General features: G+C 38.6%; 1 protein-coding gene across 2 annotated transcripts in view; it reads right to left on the bottom strand.

Annotated features, from left to right (window-relative positions):
- Positions 1 to 11,660, bottom strand: part of BRAF (B-Raf proto-oncogene, serine/threonine kinase) — a 62,387-nt gene extending 50,727 nt beyond the window's left edge. For both annotated transcript variants that reach the window (XM_009709078.1, XM_009709070.1), the window contains exons 1-2: positions 11,565 to 11,660; positions 1,119 to 1,382 (exon numbers count right to left, since the gene is read on the bottom strand). In XM_009709078.1, the coding sequence (XP_009707380.1) occupies positions 1,119 to 1,382; positions 11,565 to 11,648 (348 nt within the window). In that variant the 5' untranslated portion in view covers positions 11,649 to 11,660. The remainder of the gene's footprint in view (positions 1 to 1,118; positions 1,383 to 11,564) is intronic.
- Between the last annotated feature and the right edge of the window lie 4,765 nt (positions 11,661 to 16,425).

Raw genomic sequence — 16,425 nt, 5'->3', positions numbered from 1 at the left:
AAGTGGCAGAGAAAGGGAGAGGACATGTTCCTAATCCCAGCATTACTCAGTTTGTTTTCTTCTCTTTGCTGGCAACTCAATTTCCACAGGCCATCACAGTCCAGTGACAGCCAATACCTGACACACTGCTACAAAAACCACTGACTTCACATGGACATGGGTTATGCTACCCATTCTTTTCCCACTTTCTCTGGAACCACAGCTCTCCTTCTAAGTGAGCAATATGCACTGCCTTGCAAAACAGAGTCCAGACTACAGCTTGTCAGTAATTTCTTGTATCACGGTTTGCCATGTATTACTCTAAAGCACATATCAAGGCTCTTCAGATGGCAGCTCTTAACTGATAAAAAAATCCTGCCTATAACAGACAATCAAATAGCCAGCAAAAGACAACTCTTCTTCCATGACTCCAGGAATCCCTGTAACACTGTCAAAATCGATAAACACCAGTTTTTGAGCAGTTCGCAGGCAACACTTCTTGACCCTCCTAATAGCAACTATGTCCCTCCCCTAGCCAATTCTCTACACAGGGCCTGATAGCATCAGGGTCCAAACACGAAACACTCACCGCAGTGAGTGGGAAGAAAAAAAAAAAAAGACAAAAACCCACAAAAAAACACCAAGTAATTCTGCACAGCCCTCCCTAGTTGCAGGAGGGCTTGTACTTGCTCTAAAGCATTCACTGCTCTTGCAGCACTTGCTCTAAAGCATCCACCGCTGCTAATAACTTTGACAACCTAGAAAACGCTTACTTTCCCCAGTCTTGCTCTGTTAAACTTATCAATAGTTTTGCATAATACAAGAAACAGAGCTTCCTGCCCCTTCCTAACCATTGTAAAATGGCAGATTACTATTTATCCAAGAAAGCTGATTGTTGTAAAACTCCTGAAAGTTTTGTATTCTGTATTACTGCTATAATTGACATTTGTGTTAATCCTGTAGAAAACATTCAGTATATCAAAACAACTGAATGTGACAGAGCACAAATAGTGATCGTGCCACCTCTCTGACTTCCACACAGGTATTTTTTCAGCTCCTACATTAACTTTTGCATACAGAGGGAGAGAGAGAGACAGGAAATACAGAGGTTACAAGTATGTGAATAGAAACTGACTCACCACAGTCCTTTGCTTGTTGGGCAGGAAGACTCTAACAATAGGCTTCTGTGGAGACTTAGGGTTATTCCGTGACATATCAGCAGGGTTTTGATAAACCGACAGGGATGAAGGTGCTACAGAGAGGCTAGAGGAAGAAGATGATGCAACTGTGTCTGTTGAAGCAGAACTGGAGACAGAGAAATCAGTTCCGTTCCCCATGGATTCCAATAACTGCTGTTCTCTCTGCTGTAGAGCATCTAGTTTGCTGGTGTACTCCTCATAGGCCTGTGAAGGAAAAGCAGCTCTTTTAATGATGTAGTAGCCTCAGACAAAAGCTGAAATCTAAATTCGGAATGAAGACGAAGCAGAATACTTTCTAAACCAACTCAAATTTCCCAGGAATATGAGCAAAATGGTCTGGTCAAATCTTTCAGTAGGACACAAAGAAGAAAACGGCTTTCAATTCATTATGTTAAACCTTCTGAACGCACAACTAATTTTTTAATAGATTAAGTGGGTAAGTGAATAAAAGAAATCATAAGTCACAGTTTCAGAGCACTTGCAGTGAATAGTCTAATTCAAAACTACTTTAAAGACAACAGCAATCTTTAACAAATGTTGTCAGCTGCATTTCCAAATTGCTGTGCTACAGCTAAATTTATCATTCCATTGGAATGACAGCTAAATACATCTAATGCAATAATTAAAAGAAAGCTGAAATCTGCTTTTTACCATCTGTATCTGACAACTTGTCTAGCTCATTGTTCACCATCCTTCACCTCTGGCACTGTCCTTTCATACCAGATAGTACAAAAAACTTTATTTCAATTAGAACACAACCAAGTTTGCCCTGTTACAAAGTCATCCATAAACACGTAGAAGTGATCCTTTGAAAGAATTTTTTAACATCTGTATGAGATCAATCTGATTTTCCACCAAGTTTCTGTAAAACCTGATTACGCACTGACCAAGTTTCTCAAACAAAGAATTCAGTAACATTAAATTTGCCCATTAAGTTTTTATTAAATGTAGCCAAGTTAAACATTATTGCCAAGTTCTATAATACAAATACATAATCGGTGTATATTTTTGTTTAAAGTTTGTTACCACAACTATTTCTGTCTTCATAAGAAGAAAATTTTGATCTGTATCCAAGTATCAGAATTATTTCTTCAGCATATAAATTAGTACAGAGTATCTTCAAAAATCTGAATCAGTTAAGGAACATGTGTTTCATGCTACCTAAGCAAGTCAGTGTTAACCAAGGATGTGTTACACCTTTACAGACAAGAAGAAACAAAGACCTTACAAACCTAACATCTAAGCAGTAAGGAACAGAATTTTCTACTTAGCTCTCCAACAAGACCAAGATCTATGCCAAGCTGCATAAATTTTCAATGCCACAGAGGATATTTGTGTTAGGGAAGGATACTTTTTTAAAAATTTGCTTTCCTCAAGTTTTCTGTGCATAATGTGTTGCTAATTAAAGTTACAGGAGAATTGAATTGACCAAAAAGTCTTAGGGTCTACATGTGGAAAAAAACTTTTAAAGTTAAGAGAAAAAACAACCAGTATTCAGTAGTGCTGCCACAAATACTACATTTTACTATGAAATTATTTCTCCAGGTTGTACGTGCAGGTTCACCTAACCCAGGCTGGTTTTGTGGAGTAAACAGTGGTTGGCTCCTCCCTTTTTATGAAGGTTTACCATCCCCCAGGGTGTACCTACGTTCAAAATTTGTGTCATCACCCCCACAGTGTTAACAAAGAGCATGATAATTTAACAGTGAGGACTAAGGAAGAAGAAGCATTTTAAAGAATGGTGGTAAACATCACAATTTCAAATTCTAAATTTTATGGGTTCCATTTTCAATAAATGGACACAAGTTGCATGAAACTGAGAACTACTTACTATTTCTTTTAAAAACTGAAGATGTCTAGCATTTCACAAATAGATTCAAAACTCGGAGACTTAAAACCGAAACATTTTCACTCTAGCCCAATTCTACTGTCAAAAGTAAACTGAAAGGTTACCCAATTATAAATAATGGCATTTTTGGCTGTACAGTAACACAAGTGTCTCTCTCCTACTTCCAGGATCAACTTTCCATGTCAAGTCCAGTAAAAGCTCCATGTGTCAAGAATTATTTTCAGTAAACAAAAATTAAGAATCATAAACTGTTACCATTTCAACGATACTTTTCTAAATACTTACTTCCTTTTCTCATGAACATTGCAAAATATTATTTGAACACATGCAACATTACACTACTTCCGGATACTTGTGGGTTTAGTTCCCTCACAGAGTTGCACACATCTTTCAAAATACTCAATCCTACAGTGTTTACGACTGGCAGCTTAATCTGTCACTAATGCAAACTCAAAGTCAAATGATTTATCTTAAGAGAATAAACAATCAGCATGGAAAGCTGGGAGTTGCTGCTGGCTTTGGGTTCTATACCATTAAGTTCTGCATGAAAAGCTCTCTATTTTTATGGAGATGAAATCAAGTATTATACTGTTAAACAATGTCATAGCAGAAGATCCTGTAATAAAACATCAGCAGACTTTAAATACGTTTTTCTCTTTCAGAAAAATTTTTTTTTTTTATACAGAAGGAGCAACACTACATGTAACAGAAACAGAATAGCTCCAATAAAATCTAATTTTCACAAAGATTAAGCACTTTGGTGAGATACTGGTTTCAGCTGATGACTGGCACCCATAGACCTTACAAAGCTAACAGCATGAAGTCAAAACATAGGATTATCCCAAGGAGTTAAATTGAAAGAATATTACAACAGCAAAGCTGACGTATGGCAAGTATTTCTAGCTAAAAGAAAGATTACGCCACAGAGTTGGCCTATGTACAACAGAGACCTGCAGCAGCACGGCTGTATTAGCAGACAAGCATCAACTGCTACACAAACCTTCAAGTCAGTCAAGGCTCTCTGGGTCAACTCTAAGGTTGATTTCTAGCATTGTTTCTCAAAAGCAAACAAAAAATAAAACTAAGTTTGTACAGCATCTACAGCATGAAGATGATGAAGATCAAGCTGAACATTCAAGCAATTCATTAAATTAAGGATTTTAAAGGCATTTCAAGAGGAAAAATTTATGAAATCTAGAATGAAATCTGTTCAGTTTACATATTCCCATTAAGAAGTGAGTAATGTTCTACAAGAAAACTTAAATCTTGCTTTCAGCTTGATACAGAATCACAGTATCAGCATACATGCATATTGTATAATACAGCCTCATACATGTGAGAATACTCCTGAGGTTTCAACCAAGTAAAATTTATAAAGGCCTAGTAAGCTGCCCAGTTCATCCAAAGCATTAGAAGTTGACATGTTTATATACAATGCATATACATGTCATAATACAACTGCTGCTCACTCAGCAGCAGAGTTAAAGTTACTTCTTAAATATTGCAACCTATTGACAAAAAACCTGACCTCAGCAGTCAACAGAATTGACATGATGTTATACAGATGTGCCAACAGAGTTCTGTTGACAAGATGATGACAAGGGATCTTCTCAAAAATACGCGTATTTTTTATTACATATCATTTATATTTGAAATTTGCTTTCTTGGGCAATGCATTCTAGTAATATCATCTAAGGAAAGAAAAAGCAACAAGTTAAATATTTTTCTTTCAAAATTAATCTGGGACAAAACCAAATAGCAAAATATGGTTTCTCTTTCTTCCTGCCCCCGACCTCATCTGGTTAGAAACCAGTCTAAACTCAAGGAGACCAACTGGTTTTACCATGCTCTCTCCCTTCCTCAATCAACTTTAGGTAATATCCAAGCATTGCTAGACTCTTAAAAGCCTAAACTACAGTTTCCTGGTCTTTGAAACTGAGATTGTGTTTCTATTTAAAAGATGTCTGACCTTTTAGGCTGCTGATCAAATGCAAATCCCACTAAGTTAAATGGGAGCTGAAGATAGACAGTAACGTACGTCAGGACTTCTCCATTTAGTAAGACTCCTAAATCTGTATTTAGTCTAACTTTAGACACTCCAGTTTTGGTTCAACATATTTGATCAGCATCTGTTAGGAGTCTAGTAAAAATTAATCGGAATTTCCCCAGAGAACCACCACATTTCCTAGTGCCTTGTACCCAGAGTCTGAAACAACCTGAGATTCAGCACTAAGATCTGTTTCAGACTGCACCTGCTGGCTGTTGCAATAAGCATACCAGCAAAAAGGTAATCTTCTTTAATTAATTAATTTGACCTCCTGTATGGATTCTTCAGATATACAGGAATAAGGAATGAAATACTCTCCTGACATTCAACAACCAAACTTTCGAAAATGGCAACAGCAAGGCCTCTGTATAAGATACATTTAATAGTCTAGGAAAGGAGAAAGCTAGAAAAGCTAAGCGGGGGGGGGGGGAGGGGGGGAATAAATCACAGTAGTTGAGGACAAACATACCTCTACCCCCACAATTCTCATTTTAAATTGCTTCCAAGAGTAGGAGTAGGAAAGAGGATGTTTCCTTCAAGATAGTACTAGAAAGCTGACTGAGTTTTAAAACTTGATACCACTATCATATTTATATACTGCTTTATTTTGCGTGGAGTCTGAATAAAAAAAAAAATATTCAGGCAGCTTACTCTTGTACTGTTAACTGAAGTACAGGTCCAAGATGCAACCTCACACCACATGAAGAACTACTTACATGCAAATGGGCTAATACTGTTCAATTAAGTTCTCACAGATGAAGGGTTCGTAGATAATACTGTACACATGACTACGAGGCAAGAAGGACACACAGTGCATTTTGGAAGTTTAAATAGGTAAGGCCTCCCTGAAGAGTCATTAAGAGTCTACAAAGGCTAACAAATCTGATTAAGTCATTTAAGTACGATCCTGCCCTTCTAAGTTTGAGTCGGCTGCTTTTGGTCAGTCTGGATCTGTAGAACCCATTTCAGTTTGTAAACAGCATTTGTTGCCAATGCTAAGTTGAAATGCACAGATCTTCATCCTCTCCCTTCCCTAACTCAGGTTATCCTTTTCATCAGTACTTTGTTGGTAGAGATAAAAAGAAAAAGAATTAATTTTGATGGTCATTATGGCAGAATACACAACTGCATATTTTAACCATTTTTGCTAACTGAATCCCAGGTTTTCCCAGTATCATAATATTAAACCTCTTTGCAGTAAAGATTTCCAATATTTACAATGCTTAGACAAACCCTTAAGAAAAGGGTTTTTCCACAGTGAATCACAAACTATGTATTTTGGGAAACAGCACTTCAAGGACAGATATAATGCACTAAGAAATTATGTGGGAAGACAAAAATCATTGATGTTTTCAGCTGCTGTGATACAGAGCGCTTCCAAAAAGTGTGGTAAAACCTAAGAGCTCCTGTAGCCTCTTTTTCCAGAAGAAAAGAAAAATGCCATTAATGATATTTCTACATCTACTGAGTCAAGCAGTTATTTCAAATATTTGACAGTGATTTCCAGGGGTCTGTCAGATCTGAGATACATGCTCACACACAGGGGACAGAATAAGTTAAGAACTAGGACTACCTAAGAAAGAATTTTAGCTGCAAGTCATTTTTAGATTTCAATACAGTCATTGCTTACTACATTTATTATTTCTTCCAGACAGAACAAACAGAAAAGTTTTTCTTGTAATCATATTAGAGAACATTGATAAGATTCCCGAAGCTATTACTGATTATAACAATCACAAAAAACCTGAAAATGTGTGGTTAACGACAAATGTTCTTTCTTTTTTTCTTCTGTTCGTTGTTTCTTTCCTCAGCCCCTACTTTCCTGCCCTGAGAGGAGAGAGACAAGCTATCCGCTGTCCTCCAGCTTCACGCTACATTTTCCCTCCTAGGCAGCTGCACACAAAGTAGCCCGTCCAGGCTTGCACGTCCTGCTCCCCGTGCTCCAGTCACCTTTTTAAGACCACCACTGATGAGTGATGGATCAAGGCAGGGAGATACCCTTGAACACGAGTACTCCCTCTTGCAGGAATAATTAGATATATTTCGAAGTCAACATAGCACACGTCAATCACTTGTGATATTTCAAGAAATCCATTCCTCTTTCACAGTCAGTTGATGAAACCTGAAATGATGGCTGCAACAACAGCTGTCAGCTTTAAAGTTCTTTTGATGTGAAACGCATTGACACCCTCCCCAGAATTAAAAGTTAAAAAAAATCTAAAAAAAAAATTTTGTCTTTTCACTCTCAGATGAGCACGGAAGCAAAAACTTCTATTTTCTTGAGCAACTGTAACTAGGGCATAAATCCCTTTTTATTTTTAAATGAGGTGTATGTTTTATATTCAATGTACAAATAATCTTACCGTATCCTTTGAATGCTCAATTTCCAGAATTAATTTTCTTGTTCCATTCTTCAGGTTTCCCATGCGCACTTCTGCTCCCCCCACCCCTTCCTTTCCACTTTTAATTGAAAGGCAATTTTGTTGCCAGGTTCAACCACAACTTTACTTGACAGGTCTATAGAGGCAGCTCCTTCACAGACCAGGAGCCAGCGTACAGGGCGCTGTAATTTCTGTGAATGCGAGCAGTAAGATGCATAAAAAAATGAAAGGTACAAAGCCAGACAGGAGCACAAAAGAACCAAAGAAATCCTATTGTACTGAAACTCGACACACCAGAAGATGGATGGATAGCTGTCAAACTTTTCATAGGTACACAAAAAGCCATGGGTTTGCAGAAAGCATTACAATAAAACTAGATGTTTACAACAGGGAAAGGCAATATAGGTGAAAGCAAAAGCGTTCATTTGCAGGTACTTACCTAGCAATTAGCTTTGGCTAATTCCAACTTTTGCTAAGAGAAGCAGACAACATGTTTGCTGATAGCACTCAGGAGATGATCAACAGGCACAATCTACAGAAGTCCTTAACAGTTGCTCACATTTTATAAAGAGATCAGAGCAGTGGAAGGATTTTAAATCTGGTATCAATACAGGTTGGAGGATGAAGGGATTGAGAGTAGTCCTGAGAAGGACTTAGGGGTACTGGTGGATGAAAAGCTGGACATGAGCCAGCAATGTGTGCTCGCAGCCCAGAAAGCCAACTGTACCCTGGGCTGCGTCCCAAGCAGCGTGGCCAGCAGGTCGAGGGAGGGGATTCTCCCCCTCTACTCCGCTCTGGTGAGACCCCCCCCGCAGTACTGCCTTCAGCTCTGGGGTCCTCAGCACAAGAAGGACATGGACCTGTTGGAGCAAGTCCAGAGGAGGTCATGAAGATGATCAGAGGGCTGGAGCATTTCTCCTGTGAAGAAAGGCTGAGAGAGTTGGGGTTGTTCAGCCTGGAGAAGAGGAGGCTCCAGGGAGACCTTACTGAGGCCTTTCAGTACTTAAAGGGGGCTTGTAAGAAAAATGGGGACAAACTCTTTAGCAGGGCCTGTTGCGATAGGACAAGGGGTGACGGTTTTAAACTAAGAGGGTGGATTCAGACTAGATATAAGAAATTTTTTTATGATGAGGGCGATGAAATACTGAAACAGGTTGCCCAGAGAGGTGGTAGATGCCCCATCCCTGGAAACATTCAAGGTCACGTTGGATGGAGCTCTGAGCAACCTGATCTAGGTGAAGATGTCCCTGCTCATTGCAGTGGGGTTGCACTAGGTGACCTTTAAAGGTCCCTTCCAATCCCAACTATTCTGTGATTCCAAGGAAACAAAGGGAAGGGTGATGCAGTTCAAGTAACAGACTAGCAAAATTACTCAGACAGATTCTGGGTAAAAGCAGGGCAATATCGCACTTTACAGCCAGAAATGAGACTCTCAACAAAACAATCAAAATAAAAAAGTCAGAAGAGGATGGACAGAATATAAGTTACTTTACCTTCCTGTTCAAGCACTTTGGAGATAGTACACAGCCCATAGCATCAAGGCCTAGACATAGCCTAGACCTGAAAGCTTGGTTTTTTGCACAGAAGTCAGCAATGATGCCCAGGTATGGAACTTGAGCAACAGGCCCCATATCACACAGCAGCTCTGTACAAAGGCAGTTTGCTATTTCTGACAGACGTCAGGCAGACAAGTTATCTATTGAACCACTTAAGCTACTCACATGTATTCTATGTACTCTCCTGTTCTTTTTATAAATAACCAAACTACCGTATTTTCTTAGTTCCGCATTTCCTAGAAGCAAATGTGTTCTTCCACATTTTATCACACTACATTCAGAACTTTTTACATATACCTTTGTCCTTTCATGCCTCAACCTGGGTTGTTCTGGCCCTTTTTCTGACAGGTGGAGGAATACAAAAAGTCAAAACATTGCTCTAACAATGACAGATTAGATTCAGGTAAACTCTGACAATAGAAAGCAAGCCCTGTTCTTGCCAAGCCAAAAGTAGCCAAAAAGGTGGGAAAGGCACAGAAAGGATGCACTAGACAACTGCTGCTGGGTTGAAATGAACAGTCAAGGGTAAACAGTAATCTTGCTTCTGACTGTATCAGGTACTCTGTAATACATTTCTTCTTTTTCTTTCCTTCAGACTTCAGTTTACCACAGAAAATATATACATTAAACAAATGACAGGTTTGCAGCATTTAATCCTATTCACTTCAATCAATCCACCTGAGGATGATCTAATTTAAGCTAATGACCATCCAAATAGAAAGTTACTCTCCTCTCTCACCCCTTTTTCTAGGTTCTTGGCTCACAGCTGCAAGCTCTTCCCCTTCCCTAACCTTAAGCACAGCTTTGGGACTCACTGGACACTTCATCAGGAACAAGTTCAATCTACTAAATGGACGGCAAACTAATCCAACAAAACCAGAATACTTTTCCTTCCAGGTCAGTGATTGAAGTGGCTTAGCCACTACTGGTACTGCAAGTACCTGAATAAAGGAACCACATAGCAAAGAGCTGGGAAAAGTAAGGCTTTTCAACAACGGTAGGCTCTTTTCACAGGACTTCCTCTCTCATGGGATAATTCAACTGGAAAAGCAGAATCCCAGTCACTTCCGTCTTCCTCCCAACAGCTCAATGCTCCCTAGACAGTACCAGCATCGCTTGCCACAAGACCCGCTTCACAATCCAGCACACCTCACTGCAGCAGTGACACCCTGCTCTGTCTTGCAGGGCCTCCCTACCACGTTGATGAGCCAGAGTTGCAGTTTCATCTCAGCAGCACACGGAACCATCGAACCTGCAAATCTACTTTAAGCTTCATGGTTTGTAGTCACCAACTATTTCAGACTTACCATACTCTACACTATCGTAATCATTTCCCAGTACACATTTACAACTGCAAATGCCCTCTTCCCTATCAATGAACTACAGAATAATAAAAAAGCTCCCAGTGTAGGGATCTCAGTTTTAATTTAGATACAAATGACAAATGGCTGTAGTGATCTAATGATTTCACTACCTGAAATCCACACTTAGCACAGATTAAGCTCATTATTATTGCAATTTGATACACAATCTAATGAAACCAACACACATGTTGCAATATTAAATCCAGACATATGGAATGAACTGGTTCATGCGAAAACAGAGGTTCGTTTATATACCTTTGAGTGGTTAAAATAGTGATTAGCACTCATTCAATACTCCCATTTCACATTAGCAATAAGTAAGGCAACTACAGAGGGCCTCATTTGACCTTAACTGTTAAGGATGTTATGTCAATATTTGTATAATCAAGCTAGTGCCCTGCTCTGACATATTAAGATAAAAGCTAGAAGTATCTCAAATAATGAGATCTTTCTTTTTAATTACCCAGTGCCTTTAGGCACCAATTACAATTAAAAAGCCTACAAAAGAAATTTGGTTGACCTCCAGTTATTTCAACACCTGAGAGAACCAAAAAGAGGGCAGGGTTTGGACCAAGTGATACTCATTCAGTTCCTAATAGAGGTAACTTATGCATGCAGTCCTTTTTTATGCTCTTAATGGTCCTACATCTATGCAACTTTATGAATCTAGAGTAATGAAAGAATACAGAAATCTAATTTGTAGTTAGTTTACAAATTAAACAGCTTAAAAATATCATTCCACCCTACAATTTTATATATTTCGTTCAGAAGTTCCCTTCTACTAATATCATTTTTTGGATTCTACATGATTATTTTTTGTGAAGTCAACTGCTTTAAAGGCAATGTTAGTCTTATAAGTTGTTTTCATGTGTATATATTTGCTTTTAACAATACAGCATGTCTTTTTTTATTATACAGACACAATCTTCCTAAGCACCTAAAAAGGATGCTTTACATTTCAATTGCACCAACATAACTATTAGACCATGCCATCGATCTTCCCCTACTGATGCGTATCAGGAATCCCATACAGTTCCTTTCTATCTCCAGGGAAAGGGTTACGTTTCTATTGCACTAGTAGAATATTCTCTTTTACTACAGGTATTCTCAGTTTCAACTTAAGATGCTTCATATAAGATTAAGATAACACATCATTAATCTAACCACATTCATTTGAATGTAAACTTACCTCTAAATATATCGATGGTGGGTTATGCTCTCCTCCAAATTTGTCTAGCAGTGCCTCTATATGTTCTTGTGTTAATTTAATCATCTGTTTGATATTCCACACCTAAAACAGAAAATTAAAATTTTTTATAACCAAAAGGAGCCTAGAGAATCTGTCCTAAAACAGAAAAATATTTTCTTGATATTTAGTAACAGAAGTCCATAATAAAAGTATTTTAATTATCAGTAAAACAGTGTACAAAGCTATCCCGTTCATCCACTGTCAGTAACACACAGGTTGCTTCTGAGATAAACAGAGAAAAATTAAATTTTGTTTTAAAATTCAGGAACCATTGAATAAACAACTTTTAAGAACAGTTTATTTTTCTTGTTTATCAAAATCATTTTAAGTATTTTCGTGCAAGACTCTGCAACTCGATTTCTATGGTACTACGAAGTTTAGTGAAGGGTGAGTTCCATCAAACCTTAAGTAACCTCTGTAAACAACATTCACAAAATGCAGACCTAGTGTTCTATTTACATGGGAATAGGATGCCTTGATCTTAAAAGAGCACTTTCTATAACCTGACTTCTATACTCTGTCTACCCTGCAAGTTTTCTTACAGACCTTGGGCATGACCTGAAAAAGACATTTACCTCTAGTGCAGAGAGAAGACTTATGGCACTGTACTATGTAACAACTCAGGTTGTTGCTCATTCTTCACAACATCTTGAAAGAGTTAATTTTAGGACTTTGAGACTACTGTAGGTGAACAGTATTATGAATCCTGATTTATGCCTAAAAAGGCAGCAAAGCACAAATGCAAACATTTAAAGCAATAATGCTACATTGATTTAAGTGACTTCAGTCCTAAGTCAGAAATTTATAGTAAGGGAAGAGGGAGGGAGGAAGATACTCTTATTCAGACTATTTATCAGGAAAAAATTACTACGCCAGAATTATTAGACCCAGGATGGAAGAAATTAAGATAATATAAACAGTGCTTCTCCCAAAGGGATTTTAAATATTCTTGTTGCCTTTTTTAGTTTAACTCTTTTCTGCTTCACAGATTATAATATAAACAGCCTCAAGACCAGGACTGGATTTACAAATTGTGACAGCCTACCACTTTAAAAAGAAGATGCAAATAACATTGTGTTCTAAAGTAGGCACCAATAACAGGATCCAATCCAAGCTGGATCAAACCAAGTTTTACTACATAACTTGAGATGTTCACAAAGAAACAAACTCTAAAATACAGAACTCACATTTTGCACACCACCTTAGTTACCCCTTCTAATTCTGGACATCAGTTATTAGTTTACTTTAGGAAATTGGTGGCAAATAATTGATTCACTTCTAGCCCAAGTTTTAGAACAGATACCAGAACAAAGATTTCATCAAGAAGCTACACTCAAGCAGAAAGAGTTTGCTCAGGAACAAGCAACCCAAACCATAAAGAGTGAGGGGAGCAGGGGGACACTAAACAAAGAGTCTGCTATTCAAGTATTCTGTACATAAATTCCATTAAGGCAACTGTGGAAATCAGCTTGCTTCCCAACTTCCCATCGGTTTATCACGTGGAAGCTAGGACTGCCAACCAGCAACAAAGAGAAGGATTTCTGTATTTTGCTAGTTTTTCCCCCAAGGTGGTAAGGGCTAGTTGTATGCTTGGTGAAAAGAACAAGCTTGAATCAACACTACCTCAATTAACCTGTTCAATATAAGACTTTAGGATGTCTAGTTACTGTGTAACATGGTAACATGCTGTTAACCTGGGTGTGTATACAGAAAATTCCTGGCAAACTAAGGAATAATCTCAGGTTTACCTTCAGAAACCAGTTTCATTAGTACTTAGCACAACTTCTATTACTTGGTCATTCTGGCAATTTTACCCACCAAAAGTTTTCCTCAACGTGTACTGTACCACAACCAGTATCAACAACTTACTATGCTTAACTGCCTGGCAATAGGGAAGGTGAGGAGGGAAGATGTTTCACTGACAAAGTAAGTCAGAATCGCAGAAGGGCTGAGGTTGGAGATCATCCCGTCCAATCCCCCTCCTCAAGCAGGTTGCCGAGGACTGTGTCCAGATGGTTTTTGAAAAGGATGGAGACTTCACAACCTCCCTAGGCAACCTGTGTCACTGCTCAGTCACCCTCACAATAAAAAAGTGTTTCCTGATGTTCAGAGGGAACCTCCTGTGTTTCAGTTTGTGCCCATTGCCTCTGGTCCTGCCACTGGGCACCACTGAGAAGTTGGCTCCATCTTCCTTTCACCAACCCTTAATCATCTTTGTGGCCCTTCACTGGACTCTCTCCAGTACATTCACAGCTCTCTTGCACTAGGTAGCCCAGAACTGGACACAGCACTCCAGGGGTGGCCTCACCACTGCCGAGTAGAATGAACTCCTGTCAGATAAGTTTCTAAATACTTTTTTTGAAGATTGACAACGAATAACTTCCTTGCTCGTACGTTATTTTCTATTTTGTGTCCATAACCACAACCTTGCTTCTCTCTTCTCTTCCAGTAAAGATAAAGAATAAAAAATACAACTGAGCAAGAGCAATATGTACAACAGAAGCATGTTATTTAGGAGATTTGGCAAGAGAATCAAACAGCCTCTAACAAGGGCAGAAATCTTCCTGCTAAGTTAGTATCATGACAAGAGCAAAAACTGAGTGACTAATGAAGAAAATTTAAAAAAACCCTAAACTTACTGGCAGCTGCCACACTATGGTAAAAATGTCTTCACCTGAAGAAGCTGAAATTAAAGTCTAATGAAAGACTACATTGCTCACAGGAGCTGAAAACGGTGCCCTGAAATACCTACTATACATCTGTGCACTACACCATGAGCCTTTCCATAAGCGAATCTTACAGGCAAACTTAATATGGATTTCTATCATCAAAAAACGCTATTCACACAGCTAAAAGTACACTGAAGGTAGAAGGAAATGTATCAAAGTCAACCATCGCAACAAATCATTACTTGTTGCTCATAGAAATGGAAAACCTATTTTGTGTGCCATATTCATCAAAAGTCTTCTGACAAGCTGAAAAAAACCCCTCTCAAATCTAGTATTGACTAGTATATTCTGTCCCTAATCAAGTACGCACAAGAACACATATGCCATGGCAAATTTCCAGGCTTCACAATCTCACTTTAAGTGGCAACTTCTACTTATTTTTACTTAAAGAAAACTTATCTTCCCGTATCAGTGAATATGCTTATACACAGCTTTTTGTGGTCCAGATCAACCCCTTAACTAGCTAGCTCCTTGAGAGTCAACCCATGTCCAAGTATACTGCATTCTATTATGCAGGATCTATGATTACTTCAATTCAATTGAAGGAACTCAAGCCTTTTCCTACCTGGAATTTGGAACTGGTGCTCTGCACAGGTGACCTCCAGTGACTTGAAAATGTCGGCTCTGCACAACACAGTACCCACAGCCTCCACCTCACAAAAAATACACCGTACCTGTTGCACTTACACAGCCAGCAACTTCGGCCTGTCTTTTCCCCTCACAGACTTGCTCGTTGAGGTAACTCATCTCAGCTAAGTTTGCATCATGTGCACCAGCCCAGCCTTACAGACTTTGAGCCAAGATATATCCCCATCACCTCTGTGGAAAAAACCTGAAACACTAGGTTCCTAAGAATTAAATCTCTTCAGTTCAGTAGCACTCACAGACATACGATTTTCTTTCAATTGTCCAAATAAAACCTAAGTGTACTAAAATTGCCTAGGATTATAGTACATGTCCCATTCCCCATAAGCACATACACTCCAGGACAGCAGCAAAGAACTACCTAACAACAGAGACAGCAAAACCATGAAATACAGAATCCTGTTAGCAACCAGTTCTAGACCAAAGAGCTTGTTCCTAGACAACAGAATAAAACCAAGTTTTTCAAGTTAAATGTGTACACACTAATATCATTCCTTTCTCGAGATCTCACAGCAATTCCTTTATCCACACTTTATTCACATTTTCTCTAGAAGTAAAAGAAAACTGCAGAAGCCTGCTGGTCATTAAGAAAGAACAGATCTATTTTTTGTTACTCTTATGAGCACTCCACTACACTTACGAAACTCCACACCTATAGGAAACCATAAAACTACAACTGCCAAGTATCTTGAGAAATACAAAATCGATACCAGCCTAAGAGACAGTTGCTAGAAATCTTAATGTATTCTGAAGTAAATCTGCAATGCACCTAGTACTGTCCACATGCAAGCCCGTCCCTTCTCACAGCAAGCAGCATGTTTGAGACACGCTGTTTCATTGTAGTTCCACGAAAAAGCAATGAATCCTTTAGAGCTTGGATAACCCTATCATTTTTCCAAAAAAAGCCTCAAATAATTTCTTCTGTCCTATCTGGCAGCATTAGGTTAAGGTTATTCTCTATCACAAGAGATTAGATTTGATTCTCCTTTTAGTGCTGCTGACACAAGGAAGCTGACGCAGGCTAACATGGACACAGGCAGCCAGAAGACTGGAAATATTCCAGATACACTGGAATATATCAACTTGCATCTGCCTATTGTAGATAATTGTGCATTAATTTTGCAAATAAGCACTCCCTTGCAATATAATAAAGATGATTACCTATTTCAAGCCAGAGGCAAATCAGATACAGTATAGCCTAAATCCATTCTATTCGGGGAAGACTATGGCTCCACAAATCCAAGGTTATGAGCCACAAAGTTATTTTCGCATCCTTTGCTACTTGTCAAAATACACAGTGCCTGAGACAGCACAAAGCAAACTATCTTTTATACTTTTTGCACCCAGCATCAGTACTCAAATTTTGCAGTACATCCCAACTCTAAGCTGTATGATTCACATTTGGTAGAAGACATTTGAGAGTTCAA

Source organism: Cariama cristata, unplaced genomic scaffold, assembly GCF_000690535.1.
Source record: "Cariama cristata isolate BGI_N322 unplaced genomic scaffold, ASM69053v1 scaffold16880, whole genome shotgun sequence".
Classification (NCBI taxonomy): domain Eukaryota; kingdom Metazoa; phylum Chordata; class Aves; order Cariamiformes; family Cariamidae; genus Cariama; species Cariama cristata.
This window is presented reverse-complemented; position numbering and strand designations above follow the sequence as displayed.